The 15,833-nt window shown below is 45.4% G+C and overlaps 1 protein-coding gene across 1 annotated transcript; it reads right to left on the reverse strand.

Annotated features, from left to right (window-relative positions):
• Positions 1-1,618: 1,618 nt before the first annotated feature.
• Positions 1,619-15,261, reverse strand: LOC310699542 (cytochrome P450 2B4-like). Its single transcript, XM_083487594.1, has 9 exons — positions 14,891-15,261; positions 13,578-13,740; positions 13,200-13,349; positions 11,206-11,366; positions 9,864-10,040; positions 8,004-8,142; positions 5,639-5,826; positions 4,612-4,753; positions 1,619-2,222 (listed from the first exon to the last, which is right to left on the reverse strand). The coding sequence occupies exons 1-9, from the start codon at positions 15,059-15,061 to the stop codon at positions 2,029-2,031; spliced, it is 1,485 nt and encodes a 494-aa protein (XP_083343720.1). The 5' UTR covers positions 15,062-15,261; the 3' UTR covers positions 1,619-2,028.
• Between the last annotated feature and the right edge of the window lie 572 nt (positions 15,262-15,833).

The raw sequence follows: 15,833 nt of genomic DNA on the forward strand, positions 1-15,833 counted from the left end.
TACTACGACAGAGAACTCAGTCTAAAGCTGTCTGCCTTTTGTAGGCAGATGCAAGATTGCTGTGGTATCTGGCTTGCAGTACCCACAGGAACATGGCTGAGCACCTGAAGACTGATGCAAAGAGTTGGCTTACTTTTTGAAAGAATTTATTTCTGCCTCCCTTAAGCTCTCTTTATCACACGTTTGTCAACTAAAGGACGTACTGCTTCTCTGGAAGGTTTTAAACACTGTATTTATATATTTTAAAACCTGTGTTCTACTTTATTGTAAAGCCTTGAGGTGGGTAAAACCATGCTACTATTACTTACTAGTGTTTATTCTTAAATCTCTTAACTGGCTTTCCTTACAATCAACTAGTGGGGACTGCTGTCATTACATGGGAATTCTAAGAAACCAACAGCAACCCTTTACTGGCAATCAGTGCAGTTTTGAAAGGTTCCATCCACCATTTTGATTCAAAATGGCATCCAGTGATAGACCAAAACCTGCTGCTTCTGAAGAGCCACTGTACCAATTTTTGTTAAAATATCTTAATAGTTGTCCTAATCAGTGCATTTTTGAAAGACCTAGCTTGTTATTTAGTTTCAAAATGGTGTTCAAATATAGTCAGGAAACTGCTCCTTGACCTCAGGGACGATTGTGCCAAATTTGGTTACAATATATCTTAAGCAGTGTTTAAATAAATGCAGTTTTTTATTTTTTTAAAAGATTCAGGTTGTGTACCTTTTGATGTTGTGTTTATTGTTCATGACTACTTTTGTTATGTTCATATTTATGTATTTTTTGTACTTTGTAAGCCGCCTGGAGCATGGTTTTAACTTTGGGAAAGCGGCATACAAATGAAACGATTTATTTATTTATTTATTTATTTATTTAGGCCAAGTTTTTCCACATCTTCTTGTTTCTTATTCAGCCACGCTGGCATTTTTTCATGGGTTTATGCCTTTTCCTAGCCCGTACTACATATTTCATTTGTGTCTTTGTGAAAATGACTTTAAATTATGTTCACACTTTCTGAAGGAATCTGGTCCTCCTACAGTAGTCTCAGTTTCCTCTAATTCCAATGAAATTTTCCCCTTGACCACTTGTCACTTACCTGTCTGTGAGATATATATATATATATATATATATATATATATATATATATATATATATATAATTGTCCAGTAGCACCTTAGAGACCAACTAAGTTTGTTCTGGGTATAAGCTTTCGTGTGCATGCACACTTCTTCAGATACACTGAAACAGAGAGAGTTATTTTCTTCTTCTTCAGAGATTTAAATAGACAGAATTAAGGAATTTGGGGGGTACTGCCTCTTGAGCAGGTGCAGAGGAGAGAGATAAGAGATATTTATTTGACACGTCTATTCACAGACTTTCTTTGCTTTCAGTTGGGTTCTAATTGTGGGATCAGTGTTCCTCATGCATTCAAGTGTTTGTTTGTTTGTTTTTGTTTTGCACACAACAAATGCCACCCATATTCCCCCTCAATCCAGGGTAAATCCAATAAGATTAAAAAACAATAATCTGTTGCCAATGACTCATTTGAAATATCTCAACAACCTGTATGCAGTTTTAAGCCTCCAGCTGAAACCAGACAAACAAGATTAGCATTCACTTTGTTAACTCAGTATAAAGCGTTTATTTGCTCACAGATAACGGTTAGCCAGAAGCTACTCTATGGTTACATTTGAGAGAGGCAGCAAAGAAAATTAGGCATGGGTTCTTGTATGAAGCCTACTGTATATTCCAAATGCATTGTCCGGGTTGTGGTTTTGGAATGGTCCACTAGAGGCAAGGGAAGAGTGATAGGACTCTCAGCGGGAGCTATGTGACATCAGAACCTCAAGTTTAGAATAACCATAATGCCGTGTGTCACACTTGGTGACTCTCAGCAGATTCCACATCCTCCACTTTTCTACTCTGGCACAGGCCTGAAGCTTTTGGACAGAGAAACAAATAGACACACAGAGACAGAGAGACATTGTTCTGGATTTCTGAGTATTTCTGGAATCATGAATTTCCTTCTCATTTCACATTTTTACGTCTGATGGCTCGTAACAGGCGGTGCTTCCTCTCTCCTCTGCAAGCAGAAAACAGGGTATGCATGTCCATCTCATTGGGGTTTGCAACCAGTTGAAAGGTGAAGTTCTGGAGCAGGGTGGCAATGAAGAGGAAAAGCTCCATCTTGGCCAAACCCTCTCCTGGGCAGGCCCTCTTCCCTAGAAGACGGAAAGGGAAAGAGAACTAGTTCATCACCTGAGACATTTATGGTACCCAGTAAACACTTGACTCCTGAGGAGTCACCTCAAATTATTATGTGTGTGTAGAGACATTTTCCCAGAAGCAAGATAATGTGATAGCCCCACAATATGAATGCAGAGGTATTTCATTAACCATTAAATGTATGTTAGACTATAAAGGTTACCATCTGTAAGAGCTCTGTTATTCCTCTGCCTACTTAGATCAACATTTCACTGAGCAGCCTAGGCAACAGGATTAAATTTCAATTTTCATCACTCTAAGAAGTAGGAGTGGAAGGATCTGTCAATTTCGATCCTCTCATTTTTCCATTTTCCCACTCTTAAAATCAGTTGCCCATATTTTGCTACAATTTGTCATTAAAAAATATATTTGTCAAACCTCATCAGCATTTTAGGCAGAATTTACCCTAATAAACTAATTTCTATATGTAGTTTTGACTAATATTCACATTTTCGCAATCAGTTTTCCCTACTATAATGCATCTTTGTATGTTATATTTGCAAATATATTCATTTTTAGGCGCACTTTCCTCCAATATATGCTTTTTGGTAAACATTGTTTGGTTGCAGAACTGTTGCATATTATTATAATTTTCACTTTTAGAAGCAGCACGGGGGCAGCTGCAGCATGGGGAGGGGGGTAACCATCCACTCTTGCACTATAAAAACTCCCACCCCACCCCCATGAGCTGTGGTTTGTCCCAGAGGGATTGTTTGTGTACTCTTAAATGCACTTGGGGAGATTTACTAAGATCAAGTATGTGTTGAGAACGTCTGACTTATGGCCCAAAAAGATGTGTTATCAGGTGATATGTGACCAGATCACCTGCGCTCCCTTCTCCGCAAAAGTAAAAGACAGCCACTCTGGGGAATACAGGTGAATCACACTGGGACTGCAAAGTTAACCATCTCCCTATGCTGTTTTCCCAATGCAAGAGGACAATGCACATTCCTTCCATCACTCCCATGGTTGCTTGTACCTTTGCCCCACCCCACTCTGAGAGATTTAGTCATGGATATCTCCCTCCCACCATATTTATACAGTTTGACACCAAGATAAATAGCATTCTGCTTCAAGGCTCAGATCTGAAGCTCCTGTTCCCAATGCACAATAGTGTTCATGGCTGCTACTTTTACATGCTGAGACGTGGCTGGTGCTGTGGTCTAAACCACTGAGCCTCTCGGGCTTCCCAATCAGAAGGTCAGTGGTTCGAACCCCCGTAACGGGCTGCGCTCCCGTTGCTCGGTCCCTGCTCCTGCCAACGTAGCATTTCGAAAGCACACCAGTGCAGGTAGATAAATAGGTACTGCTCCAGCGGGAAGGTAAATGGCATTTCCATGCACTCTGGTTTCCATCACGGTGTTCTGTTGCACCAGAAGCAGTCTAGTCATGCTGGCCACATGACCCGGAAAAGCTGTCTATGGACAAACGCCAGCTCCCTCAGCCTGAAAGTGAGATGAGTTCCACAACCCCATAGTCGCTTTTGACTGGACTTAACCGTCCAGGGGCCCTTTACCTTTTACCTACTTTTACATGCGGATTTGCATGTGCTTGAGGTGTTAATATCAAAAACAAGACAGTCAATAGCAATGGCAGGGAGCAAGTCCAACACATGTGGATGAAGCAGGAATTTCAGCAGCAGCCATGATAGCAGAAGACCAGACTCCAAGAAGCAATGCCGGATTACCAAATTGGCAGAGTAGGCACCAAACTATGGGCCCCATGCCTTTTACGGTCCCCACAACAACGGACCAAAATAATATTGATTAGATCTTGAAATAAAATTCCAGTCGAGCTTTCTTAGTTCAATGTTATCTCGCGGGAGTGCACGCACTAGGGAGGTCCCAAGATTTCAACTGCCTAGGGGCCTCCACAGGGTTTAATCCAGCACTGCCATGAAGGACTCTCTATGCCAGGAGCGGGAAACCTTTTCACATGATCTGGGCGGGCAGGACCAAAGGCAATAGTGTGTAGAGCAATGGAGCATCCTTTTGCACAGTAGGCTCTATCCAGCCTTGCAAAAGTCAGAGGATTATTTCTGCACCTGCCCTTGCCAGCCAGCCAGCCAGCTAAGCAGGAAGCACTGTCACAGTTCAAGGACATATTCCAGTCAGCCAGAGCACTCAGGGTGGGCATAAAGCAGGGGTAGTGGTGGGTGCAGCCTGGGAGAAAGGGGTGTGGTCTGGGGACTGGGGTGTTTGTTCGAGGAGAGTCCTGTGGGCCAAATAAAGAGGCCTGGAGGGCCACATTCAGCTTCCTGATGTCCCTCAGTCCTGCTCCAGGCTTTTGTAGGATCTTAGGTACCTAAATGCGACTGCGAGCCCCGTGAACAGCTCTTACTCTTACCTGCAGAGAAAGGCATAAAGGCATCATTCTTCCTGAATTCACCCTCTGCATCCAAGAAGTGACCTGGGTCAAACTTTTCAGGAGTCTCCCAGTAGGCTTGGTCGAAAAGCGCAGAAATGAGCAGTGGAATAATAAAGGTGCCCTTTAGGGAGACAAGAAGATGCATAATCAAGACTGTCGGCTCAATTTAACAGAGAGCAAATAAAAAGTATTGTCTTTGACAGAGAGTTGAATGGAATAAATCTCCTTAGTGGTTCATAGAAGGATAGTAGCAGAAAGATGATGGGAGCTAAGGGTGGATGGACTGATTCGAATTTTCCATTTTCATGTTGTTTCCATTATCATGTTGTTTTGAAAAGTGTGGTTCTGATAGATTCAACTAAGTAGTTGTGTGCATGGAATGAGGTCCGTTGGCACAACAAGACTCTCCCCACTTTCCTCCCACCACATGCCTTTCACCCCCTAAATCTCTTCTGGAGGGTTGGGGGAAATGCAAGGTTTAAAGAACGGATCGGTGGGGAGGATAGGTGGGGAAGTTCTGCTGCCCAAGCAGGCCTCATTCCCCATATGCATACCCCATTTGGCACTATGTTAAGCCCCACCCCAAATCTTTATGCGATTTACGATCAATTGTATCAAGATGTGTGGGGGAAAGTGTGTGTAGTGTTTTACCAACAATTCAAAATCTGCACTTCTCCCAGTTTTGCAGTGCAATTCTCTGGCCATGTGTACAAAAACACACATACTAAGATAAAGTGTGCATAAAATTCATATACTGATGAAAATAACATACAAGCTGCGTTGTAATAAGCTAAAATGTATATATTAGGAGAAATTCACACTGCAATGCTAATGAAATTTCATAAATACTTTTTAAAACATGCAAAGTGATGTGGAAAAGTGGAGAACTAGAATTTATGACTGGAGAAATGAAAAACAAAAAACTGAAATTGCCATATCTGACCATCCTTTGCACAATACATTTGCCCTTCACCAAATACCCTGTTTATTTTCTGACTTGTCACACCTGAGGGATGGTGTAGCCCTTGAAATCCACATCCTTAGTTGTCAAACGTGGAAAAGCCTCACTACTCCCTAGCTGATAACGCAGTATCTCATGGGTAAATGCATTGGTGTAGTTCATCTTCACCCTGTCCTCCATGCCAGGAGCACGGTTGACTCCAACAACCTCATCAATCTCTTGGTGGACTTTGGCTGCAAAGAATGAGATTTTATTGCAGTGAATAATATTATTGCATGTTATTCTGGAACCCATTAACCCCATATTGACAATACAGCCTCAGACTGCCTGCACCATACAGTGTGTAGAACCAAGGATATACAGCCGATTTTCGCTTTCCAATTTCAACCCTATTTGAGAGATCAATTTGAAGTGATGGCCCAATGATCCACAGTCACTTGCTGCATGACAGATCCATTGCTTGATCCAGGCCAGTAATCTAAAATGCTTAGGGTTAATCACAGGTTTGTCTGACCCAGAACGAGGGCTTTTTTTTCAACTGGAACTCAGTTCCAGCACCTCTCAGGTGGGCGTTATTGCCATTATAAGAGAACAAGGGAGGCATTCATGGTGAGTTCCAGTACCTCTTTTTCTAGAAAAATAGCACTGCCAAGGACTTGCATTCGACTGAAGGGACCAGTGGAATTCTAGAAACAATAAAAGGAACCTGCTCCTGCTAAAACCAGAACAGGAGCATGAACATGAAATTTTGCATCTGTCAAGCTTTATTCTGCACCTAGTTTCTTATTCCTAAAAGTCCAAGGCCCACTACTCTAGCAGTTTCCCATAATCAATCCATCAAGTCTGAGCCATCTTAAAAGAATAATTAGGAGGTCTGTTCCTGCTCGCTCCACCCTCCACTCTGCCTCCCCATTTGCCAACTACCTTCTCCCCACAGCTGGCCAACCCTCTTCCTTTACACCTCACCTACTCTGGGGGTGCTTCCCAGAGTGGTTTGCTAAACTGCTCTATGAAAGTCCGTCTCCGCTTGTGTTAAACCTCATTGCAGCCATGCTTAATGGAGGGTTAACGCTTCGTAGAGCAGCTTGCTAAACCACTCTGTGAAATGCCTCATCCCTTTCTATTAAACAGCTCCCCTGGGCCCCCTGCCACCAGTGCTGCTTCCTCAACTCTCCTGCCTGCTGCTCATAGTGCTAGAGTTGGCTTGGTCACCTGTTGGCAGCCACTTGAATTGCAGAGTGTGATGATAGCCTTACATTTCTATGTAAGAAAGAAGATATAATGTGTGAAATCATTCTAGAGTGGGTGAAAGATTACTGTATAGAGAGACTAGCTGCTTTATCGGCCTGTTTGCCTCAGAACAGGACCGGCCCACCCAAGAGGCTTGGTGAAGCATTCACCTCAGGCAGCAGCCCAGGGACAGTGGAGGAGGCAGCAGATCCAGGCCCCTGAGGAGCCATCTCCTCTGCCTGTCAGCCACTGCCTCCTCAGCCCCCACCTTCCCCCACCATTCTTCCTTGCCACCTGCTGCTCTCTGGTCCTTCCCCCCCTCCGCCACTGCCTTCAACAGGTGTGGGATTCTCCAGGCTGCCTCCCATTGCCTCAGGAGGTTGCCGTGGCAGAGGTGATGGTGATGGCGCCATTTTCTGTTTTGCCTCAGGAAGCAAAATGCGCTAGGCTGGCCCTGCCTCAGGAGGTTAGAAGAAGAAGAGTTTGGATTTGATATCCCGCTTTATCACTACCCGAAGGAGTCTCAAAGCGGCTAACATTCTCCTTTCCCTTCCTCCCCCACAACAAACACTCTGTGAGGTGAGTGGGTCTGAGAGACTTCAAAGAAGTGTGACTGGCCCAAGGTCACCCAGCAGCTGCATGTGGAGGAGCGGAGACGCGAACCCGGTTCCCCAGATTACGAGACTACCGCTCTTAACCACTACACCACACTGGCTCTCCAGTGGTTATACATCTAGTGCACATTTAAAATATGAAATGTATTTTCAAACATGGTTAAACTGTTAATTTCAAATACTGAGGTGGTTGTGGGATTGTGGTGGTCAGAGAAATCTCTTGGGGTTTCTTTCAACTTGGCCATTCTTGATTCTAAGAGCATGTGGGCCAAGAAATGGACAGGCAGGTTTAGGCTCATTGTTAAGTAAACTCCAGAAATAAGTTGCTCAGGGTGTCCCAGGTGTTAAGTAGAGGAGTTTAGCAACAGCTCGGGAAGCAGAGACGCCTACTAGAGGGTGGTGGGCATGGCTTCCTTCACTTTCTCTAAGGGTGGTGCTTGTGGAGAGAGAAACAGCCTTTAGTTTTGTGGGAGAGACACCACAGACTGGGGGTGGGGGTGGTGAGAGAGCTAAGCTGGAGCTCTGAAATATCTGGAAGTGTCTGTTGGGGTGCTAAAGCTGTGTACCTTGTATGTCTGGGAACTTTGCCAACAACAGGAGGCCAAAGAAGATGCTATTGCTTGAGGTCTCTGTACCAGCAATAAAGAGAAGAAACGCAGTCATCACTAGGTCTTCAACACAGATATTCTGAGCAGAGCTTTGTTCCTGTAAATTAATGCAGAAAGAAAAGGAAGAGGTGGAAGGGAAATACCTGCTTAAAATAAAGGACCAGAATTTGTGCAACACCAGACAGCTGTGCATCAGTAAGCCGTCAATATGGTTTTCTCGGCTTTAGCTCCATTCTAGATTAAGGTTACCAGATTTTTTTCAATGACTCCGGGGACTAAATAAATAAATAAATAAATAAATAAATACTACATGTTGATGCTGCAGCGATGCCGGTTGCAGAGGGGTGGCCACTGCCTTGACCTCAACCACCACGTTTCCCCTTCCTCCGAGGCTCCTATCTCCTTTCTCCATGAGCCTGGGCAGCCCCTGAGTTGTTGGTTCTTCAGTGGTGGTTCAGGCAGGGAAGGCGGAGAAGGAGTGCCAAGAGCAGTGGCGGTGGTGAGGCTCGGGCAGTGCAATTCCCATTGGAGCAGCCCCAATTCCATCCCTACTTGCGTGCAAGCAGGAGGTGGTGGGGATCCCTCAGCTGGGAAGGGAGGCTTCCTGTTGCCTAACTGGGAGATCCCTGCCCCCTCCTGCTTGCACACAAGCTCTGATAGACAGGGTGAAGCCTCCCTTCACAGCTGAGAGATCCCTGCCCATCCCTGCTTGCATGGAAGTAGGAGTTGGGAGGCTGCTCCGATAGGCAGCGTGAAGCCTCCCTTCATAGCTTAGTTGCTGGGGTCAGGGAAGGTGGAGGCAGCCTGGAAGCTGCATCTTAGAGCCCCTGCCCCACCATCATATGGGGACTTCCGAGCAGCTCCTGAAGCCAGCCAGAGCCAACAGCTCCAGGCTGCTGAGACTGCCGCTGCTGTGTTTCCCGGGGACATTAGATGAAATCTGGGGACATTCCAGGGATGGAATTTGTCCAGGGACTGTCCCCGGGAAACGGGGACGTCTGATAACCCTATTCTAGATCAAGCTATAGGAAGGGGCCACCAAAAGCGGCAATCCTATGTAATACACTACACATTAATTTGGATGTCCCATGGAACTTACTGAGACTGTCCCACCCATCTGGATAGAGGTAGCAGCTTAGGTTCATGGCTGAATGGAAAAGAAAAGGGACTGAGGTGAAGGTGAAGCAGATCCAGTTCCTTCTCCTATGGCCTTTGTACAAGCAAACTCCTAATATCTGATGTGTCTTACTCCCTTGCCTTCACCACCTACCCCTCTGTGGGACCCTGCCACAGATAACCTTTGTGGCTCGGCATTTCCCTCTGTGCAAAGGAAGGCCATCTGCCTTACACGCCTCTCAGCCAGAGCCTCCTCCTCTCCTCTTCTGGACCCTGCTTTCTAGGTTCCTTTGGAGCTCTAGACTGATGCACTTGGTGTCTTCCTCTCACTGCCTTCCACTTCAAGGGGCCCTCAAAATTTTCATGTTCCCCCATTACCTGATAAGCATCTCCAACTGATATGTGTACTGCTGGCTATGGCCAAGCAAGGTGGACATGTTGATGCACCCAGGTGAGTGAATTTGGATCACAGGGACTCACTACTGAATTTACAGGCAAAGAATTGTAGCAGACTTGACAATATATGCCACATACGTATAAAGCTTTCTGGAGAGCATAGCCAATTTCCAATCAAAATAGTCTGCCCTAAGCTTTTGGGGTGGGGGGGCGGGAATCCCCAGGCTGAAAAGATACAAGTTTTGTAGTTACACGCAACAAGCCACTTCCCTTAGCTTCTCTCCCGCCAACAAACTTCTCATCTACCTTATTCAACCTGAGCAGGAAGCAGTCAATAAAATCACCAGGATTTTGTGGATCTAGGTTCAATTTGTGAGATTCCACGCTATCTCGGATAAACTGGAAGAGCTTGGAAGAGTCAGTGAAGGCAGTCTTGTGTGGTCCAGGTACGAAGTCCATAATCCTTGGGATAGCATTGTATGCCTGGGACAAGGCAATGCAGTGCATTAGAGACAGTGATTCCCTCCCCCCACGCCCCCATCTTCAGTGGCTTACTTTCCCACCTTTGGCCCAATTCACACGTTAATATATGCACCCATGTATTAGAGAAGGGTTGCCACATTCTTTCTGACAAAATACAGGACAGGTCAAGGGGGGGTGGGGTCATTTTTATTTTTAAAATCTGGTGCTGAAATGACTTCAAAACAATCAATTACAATCTATTACAGTCTAACAGAATGGCCCCTCTGGAATTTGACATACACACATACATGCACACACACACAAATTTGTAAATCTGTCTGTGCTTTCCTACCCAGAAATTAAATACATAACCGTTCACACCCCTTTTCACACACAAGCATTTGGAGAGGATCTCTAACTTGGCAGGGGGGGGGGGAGGGAGAGGAAGAGAGTTGACCTGAAATACAGGACAAACTGCATTCTGCATTGAATCAATATAGGACACAGCATTTTACATTGAAATATAAGACTCAGTGGTGTAGGGTGTGTGGTGAGTGCGGACCGCCCTGGGTGTCACCACTAAGGGGTGTGTGTGACAAAATGGCAAAATTTGTGTTTTTAAAATAAATAAATAAAAATTGGGCTCACGATACTTTTCTCTTTTTTTGGAAAAAATAATTCCTGCACCCACCACAGCTCCTTTCCTACGCCACTGATAGCTAGGTGAGGCGGCGGATACTGCAGCGTGCCTGAGCCATGTGTCTCTCTTGAGGGGGAGGCGGTGGGCTGACTGCCTGCAAGCTCCATGCTGCTTTTTTGAGCAACATGAGACTTGTGTCTGCCCACCACCTCAGCCGCCCTACAGCTGAGGGGGAGGCTGCGGAGAGGCTCCATGCAGCGCTCCCTGCCTTGGCTCGCCCCGCCCCCATGGGTAGTTTCCCCCACCCCCAGCTGCAGGACATGCGCGCTGCACCAGGCACCCAAGCAGCTAGCAACACCGCTGACAGGACTATCCTGTATTATACAGGATAGGCGTCAACCCTTGTTCTCACTAACATGGAAAACCTATGTCCAAGTTGTTCTCCTTTGGAATGCAGGAGAATGTTTGCTCATAAAAGGAGATAAATGAACACTTTCAATGACTGGGAGAAGTCCCCAGTTTTCCTAGTGCATGAGGGTGACGTACCACTCCGGAGACATGGAAAAAGAGGCTCACAAATTTCTTGATCACATCCGTGAGCTCCTGTAATTGGGGGTCTTCATAGCTGAATCGGGTCCCAAAGATAACAGAGCAGAGCACATTAGAAGCAGCAGTTGTGATGTCTGGCAATGCATCAACGGCCTGCCCTACAACCGCAAAGAGAGGGTTAAAAAGGTGACTGGCGTTTGTATCCTCTGCCCTTCATCCGTCAAGGCTTTGTGAACTTTCTCACTGTTCTCTGTGTGTTCTGAAATTAAAGCTCAAGGTTGGCACATTCAAATAAGTGAAGGTGATGTACCAAAGTGATGAACTTGTTTAAAAAGAAGAAGAAGAAGTGAATTTCATCTGAATTCATCATGAAATCATTTTTTCCACACAGAATTTATATGGAAAGTACAGCAGCTCTAGCAAGACACATTTCTGAAAAAATTGTAACATGAAGAGGCTGATTAAAACAAGCATTATGAAAAGCATGGGAGCAATCAATTTTGTTCCCTAAAGAAAGCTACCAAAAGAGAGATGTGTTAGTCACTGTGTTCAGTGGGGCTTACTCCCAGGTAAATGGCCATAGGATCGCTGCCTTAATGCCTCCACAGACATACACACCTAAGATATTGGCAAGGACAAAAGGTGAAATGAATGCCAGAATTCACTACCACAATCCAGCCAGTCATTAACCTATGAGAAATGTACTTCCAACACATTAGAGATATTGCCAATGTATGTGTTATGAGCAGGGAAACGGGTTCTTCATGCCAAAGTGTAGAATCTTGCATTGAATTTCATTGTATTAGTTTGGGCCCAGGTCTCCAATCTGTTAAGACCATTTTGAATCCCAATTCTGTATTCTGCATCATTAGCCAGCCCTCCCAGTTTGATATCATTTGCAAATTTGATTAGCATTCCCTCAGTACCTTCATCCAAGACATCACCAAGTCATATATTTATAAATATAAAGATGCTGAACAACAACAGGCCCAGGACAGAACACTGGGGCACCCCACTTCTGGGCCGTGTCCAAAAAGTGCTGTTGGGGGATGAGTGTTCAGACCCCTGGGGGTTTGGGCTGGGTGTTCACCAGTATGCAGATGATATCCAGCTCTACCTCTCATTTAAATTGGAACCAGGGAAGGTGGTGAATGTCCTTGTGTGAGTGTCTGTAGGTGGTTGGAGGATGGATGGCAGCCAACGGATTGAGTTGAATCCTGACAAGGCAGAAGTATTGTTTCTGGGGGACAGAGGGCAGGCAGGTGTGGGGGATTCCCTGGTGCTGAATGGCATAACTGTGCCCCTAAAGGACCAGGTGCACAGCCTGGGAGTCATTTTGGACTCACAGCTCTCCATGGAGTCACAGGTTAATTCTGTGTTCAGGGCGGCTGTCTACCAGCTCCATCTGGTACGCTGGCTGAGACCCTACCTGCCTGTGCACTGTCTCACCAGAGTGATACATGTGTTGGTTATCTCCCACTTAGACTACTACAATGCACTCTATGTGGGGCTACCTTTGGAGGTGATTTGGAAACTCCTCCTCCTCCTCCTACTTTTTTCCAGGTTGATGAGAAACCATTAGTGAGCACAACAACTCTTCAGCTACAAATGCACATAACAGTTATCTCATCCAGCCCACATATTACCAACCTCTCTGCAATACTATCATGGGGGGCTTTGTCAAAAGCTTTACTGAAATCAAGATACACTACGTTCACAGCATTCCCCTGCTCCTGGTCACACGTCTATATGCCCCAGCATACTCTTCTTTACTTCCACTTTAACTGTTCCCACCCTAAAGGAAGGGCTCCTCTGTGTTCCCTATACCAGGAATGGGAATCTAGCATGTTCCAAATATTTTGGAACCCTGCTTCCATTAACCCTGGCCATTGGTTATGCTGACTGCGGCTGAAGGGAACTGGGGTCCAACAATATGTGGAATGCCACAGGTTCCCCATCTCTGTACTAGACCAGGAAGGGGCCTAGAGAACCTTGTTTGGCTGCCAGCACTTCCACCAAGCAGTTTGCCTCCTCTTGCATCCGCTCAGCCATCGGTTTCCTCCCCATGCCAAAGTTCCTCAGTGTGGTGAGAGTGAAGCGGCGCAGTTCCCTCCATTTTGCATTGTCTGGGTTGATGAGCCCTGAAAAATACAATTGGCACTGTTGTATTTATGTTTAATCAGACGACACTGAAGTCTGCAGCATGTTTTGTCCAGAGGCAAGGATCTTCTCCCAAAGGATTTAGATGGCTCGTTGTCCCCAAGATTTGTAAGAAGATTGACAGCCATCAATTCCTGGGAAAGATTGCCATGCCTCTTGGCAACTGCATCTCAAATTAAGGGGAAGATAAGATCGTTAAGAGCACCCACCGTAGCCAGCAGTCACTTTTTCAATGAGAGGTATGGGTGGCCGCCCACCAAATGCTTCAGCGTGATCCACCAATGCACCTTTGACCGCATCATATCCACAAAGCACAACCACAGGCTTTGGCCCCAGCCAGATGGTGAAGACTGAGCCATACTTCTCAAAAAGCTGAGGACAGAATCCAAGAAAAGCACGAGTCATTGAGCTGTAAGATATCATTCTTGGAAATCTACTCCAATTTGCTGCCCACACCATACCATTGCTTACTGCAGATCAGTTGCATTGATCATCCTTTATTTTTGTTTTTTTTAAAAAAATAGAGTTCAAAGAATGTGTGCATGGGGAGTGGAGATCCTCACCTGACCTACGTAAGTACCTTGAATGGGCTCTGCAGCTGTACTTATCTCAGTTCTTGCACTGGGGAGAACATGATAAGTTCACCTCAAATAAAGGAAACAGCCTAGTGTAAGACTGAGATTGCATTCACATTAGAACTTCACCTCTGAGTCACAGCTATCGCCCAAAGCACATTAATACTTCACTTCGCATTTAGCATGCTGAGTTCAATTCAATCATTTCTTCAAGATGCAGGGAAACCTTGAAGCGTTCCAAAAATGCTAGCATTAAAGAGACGGCATGGGTGGTTCTGAGCATAGGAACGCAGCAATGTGCCTCATGCAGAGTCAGACCATCGGCCCATTTACTCCAGTAATGCCTACACTGACTGGCAGCAGCTCTCCAGGTGCTCTCCAGGGATTGAGCATGTGACCCTCTCTTTGCAAAATGATGTACCCTTCCTGACCCCACTCTGCTGCTTTAAAGGGGAAAACACACACATCTGGACTCATCAGATCATGGATCTTTCATGCCAATGTTGCTTTGAGTGGAAAGATCACAAGGCAATTGGAACACCATGAGTCATGGTGTGAGGAGAGCTAAATGAATTTACCTTGAGAGTAGAAGCAAAGAGCAGAATAAAGGGGGGGGTGTTAAATACACTCTTCCAAATGCAATCAAAGGAAGGTGGCAGGGGAGAGAACTTCAATCATGCCAGCTGGATGAGTTAAAGTGAAATAAATCTCACCCATCCGATCTTAATGGATCTTGAAAATGCTTCCCAATTATGGGGTAGTTATGAGAATAGAACCAAGGAGCATTTGGATTAGGTGGTGGCACAAGAGGATTGGTATTCCTGGAAATCTCACATATGCATTCACCTCCTGCCTTTATTTCTGCCTTTGCTTCTTGAGCCATTTCTTATTCTCTGCCTTTTAAAAGAAAGGATTCCAGGGGAAGCCTTGCAAGAGAGAGCACTTACCTTGGGGTAGGTATTGTGTAGAGGCAGGACCTCTTTCTGCAGGAGGTTCCCCAGAAAGAGCCAGGGAGTGGGTCCTGGAGGTAGCTGGCCTCTAGCTTTGTGAAGTTTGAAGGACAAGGCCGTGAGCAGAAAGAGAAGGAGGAGCACTCCTGCCCCAGTTACCAGCTCCATCTGTATCCTTGCTCTGTCCACTCCAAAGGCAAAGGGGCAGAAGCTTTTTAAGAGGTGCTGAGCTAGAAGAAAGTGACAAAGTTTGAGACACGCCCAGAACGCCAGCGAGAGACATTTTTTCTACCTTCCTGGATTCCAATCCCCCTGGTATCTTCCACTGTTGCTAACACAGCTGCAGGCTAGTCAATTACACCAGTGATTAGGGACGCAACAGAACTTTTCGCAAAACTCTTGTTTAGTTACTGTTTTGATTTCAAATAAAAATAAATGGCACAATCCCTGTTATTTTTTTTCTGTAAAGGTTCATTTGCCGTTATCATCATAAAGATAGGTTCAAGATTCCAGTAAGTAGGAGTTTGAAAGGGATATAGATTTAGGTCAGTTTATCCCCATGGGGATTTTTGTCAGGGAATGGACAATGGGTGTTTATTAAGTTTGGAATTAACTACTAGTCACAATGGCTATGGTCTCTCTCCATGGTCAGAGGCAGTAATGCTTCTGAATAGCAGTTGCTGGAAATGAAAGGAGGTGAGAGGGCTCTTGTGTTCAGCTCCTTTTTTGATTTCCCCCCAGGTGTCTGGGTGGCCCCTCTGAGAGCAGGATGCCAGGCTATTTGGGCCATTGGCCTGATCTTGCAGACCATTCTTAGTTCTTTGTAGAAGCCTTCTTTTATAACTGAAACTAGAATTTAACTGGTTTTGTGCTTTGAAAATGCATTGATCCTGTTTGCCCCATGGAGCAGTGGTCAGCCGTTCCTGACGCTCTGGTATTT

This window comes from Podarcis liolepis (genome assembly GCF_965112155.1).
Source record: "Podarcis liolepis genome assembly, chromosome: 2".
Lineage (NCBI taxonomy): Eukaryota > Metazoa > Chordata > Lepidosauria > Squamata > Lacertidae > Podarcis > Podarcis liolepis.

Coding starts and splice junctions, on each gene's coding strand:
- LOC310699542 (XM_083487594.1), bottom strand. CDS start 15,061: ATGGAGCTGGTAACTGGGGCAGGAGTGCTCCTCCTTCTCTTTCTGCTC. Junction 4,754..5,638: donor AGGGCTACACCATCCCTCAG/GTGTGACAAGTC, acceptor GTCTCCCTAAAG/GGCACCTTTATTATTCCACT. Junction 2,223..4,611: donor CTTTATGCCTTTCTCTGCAG/GTAAGAGTAAGA, acceptor TCCGTCTTCTAG/GGAAGAGGGCCTGCCCAGGA.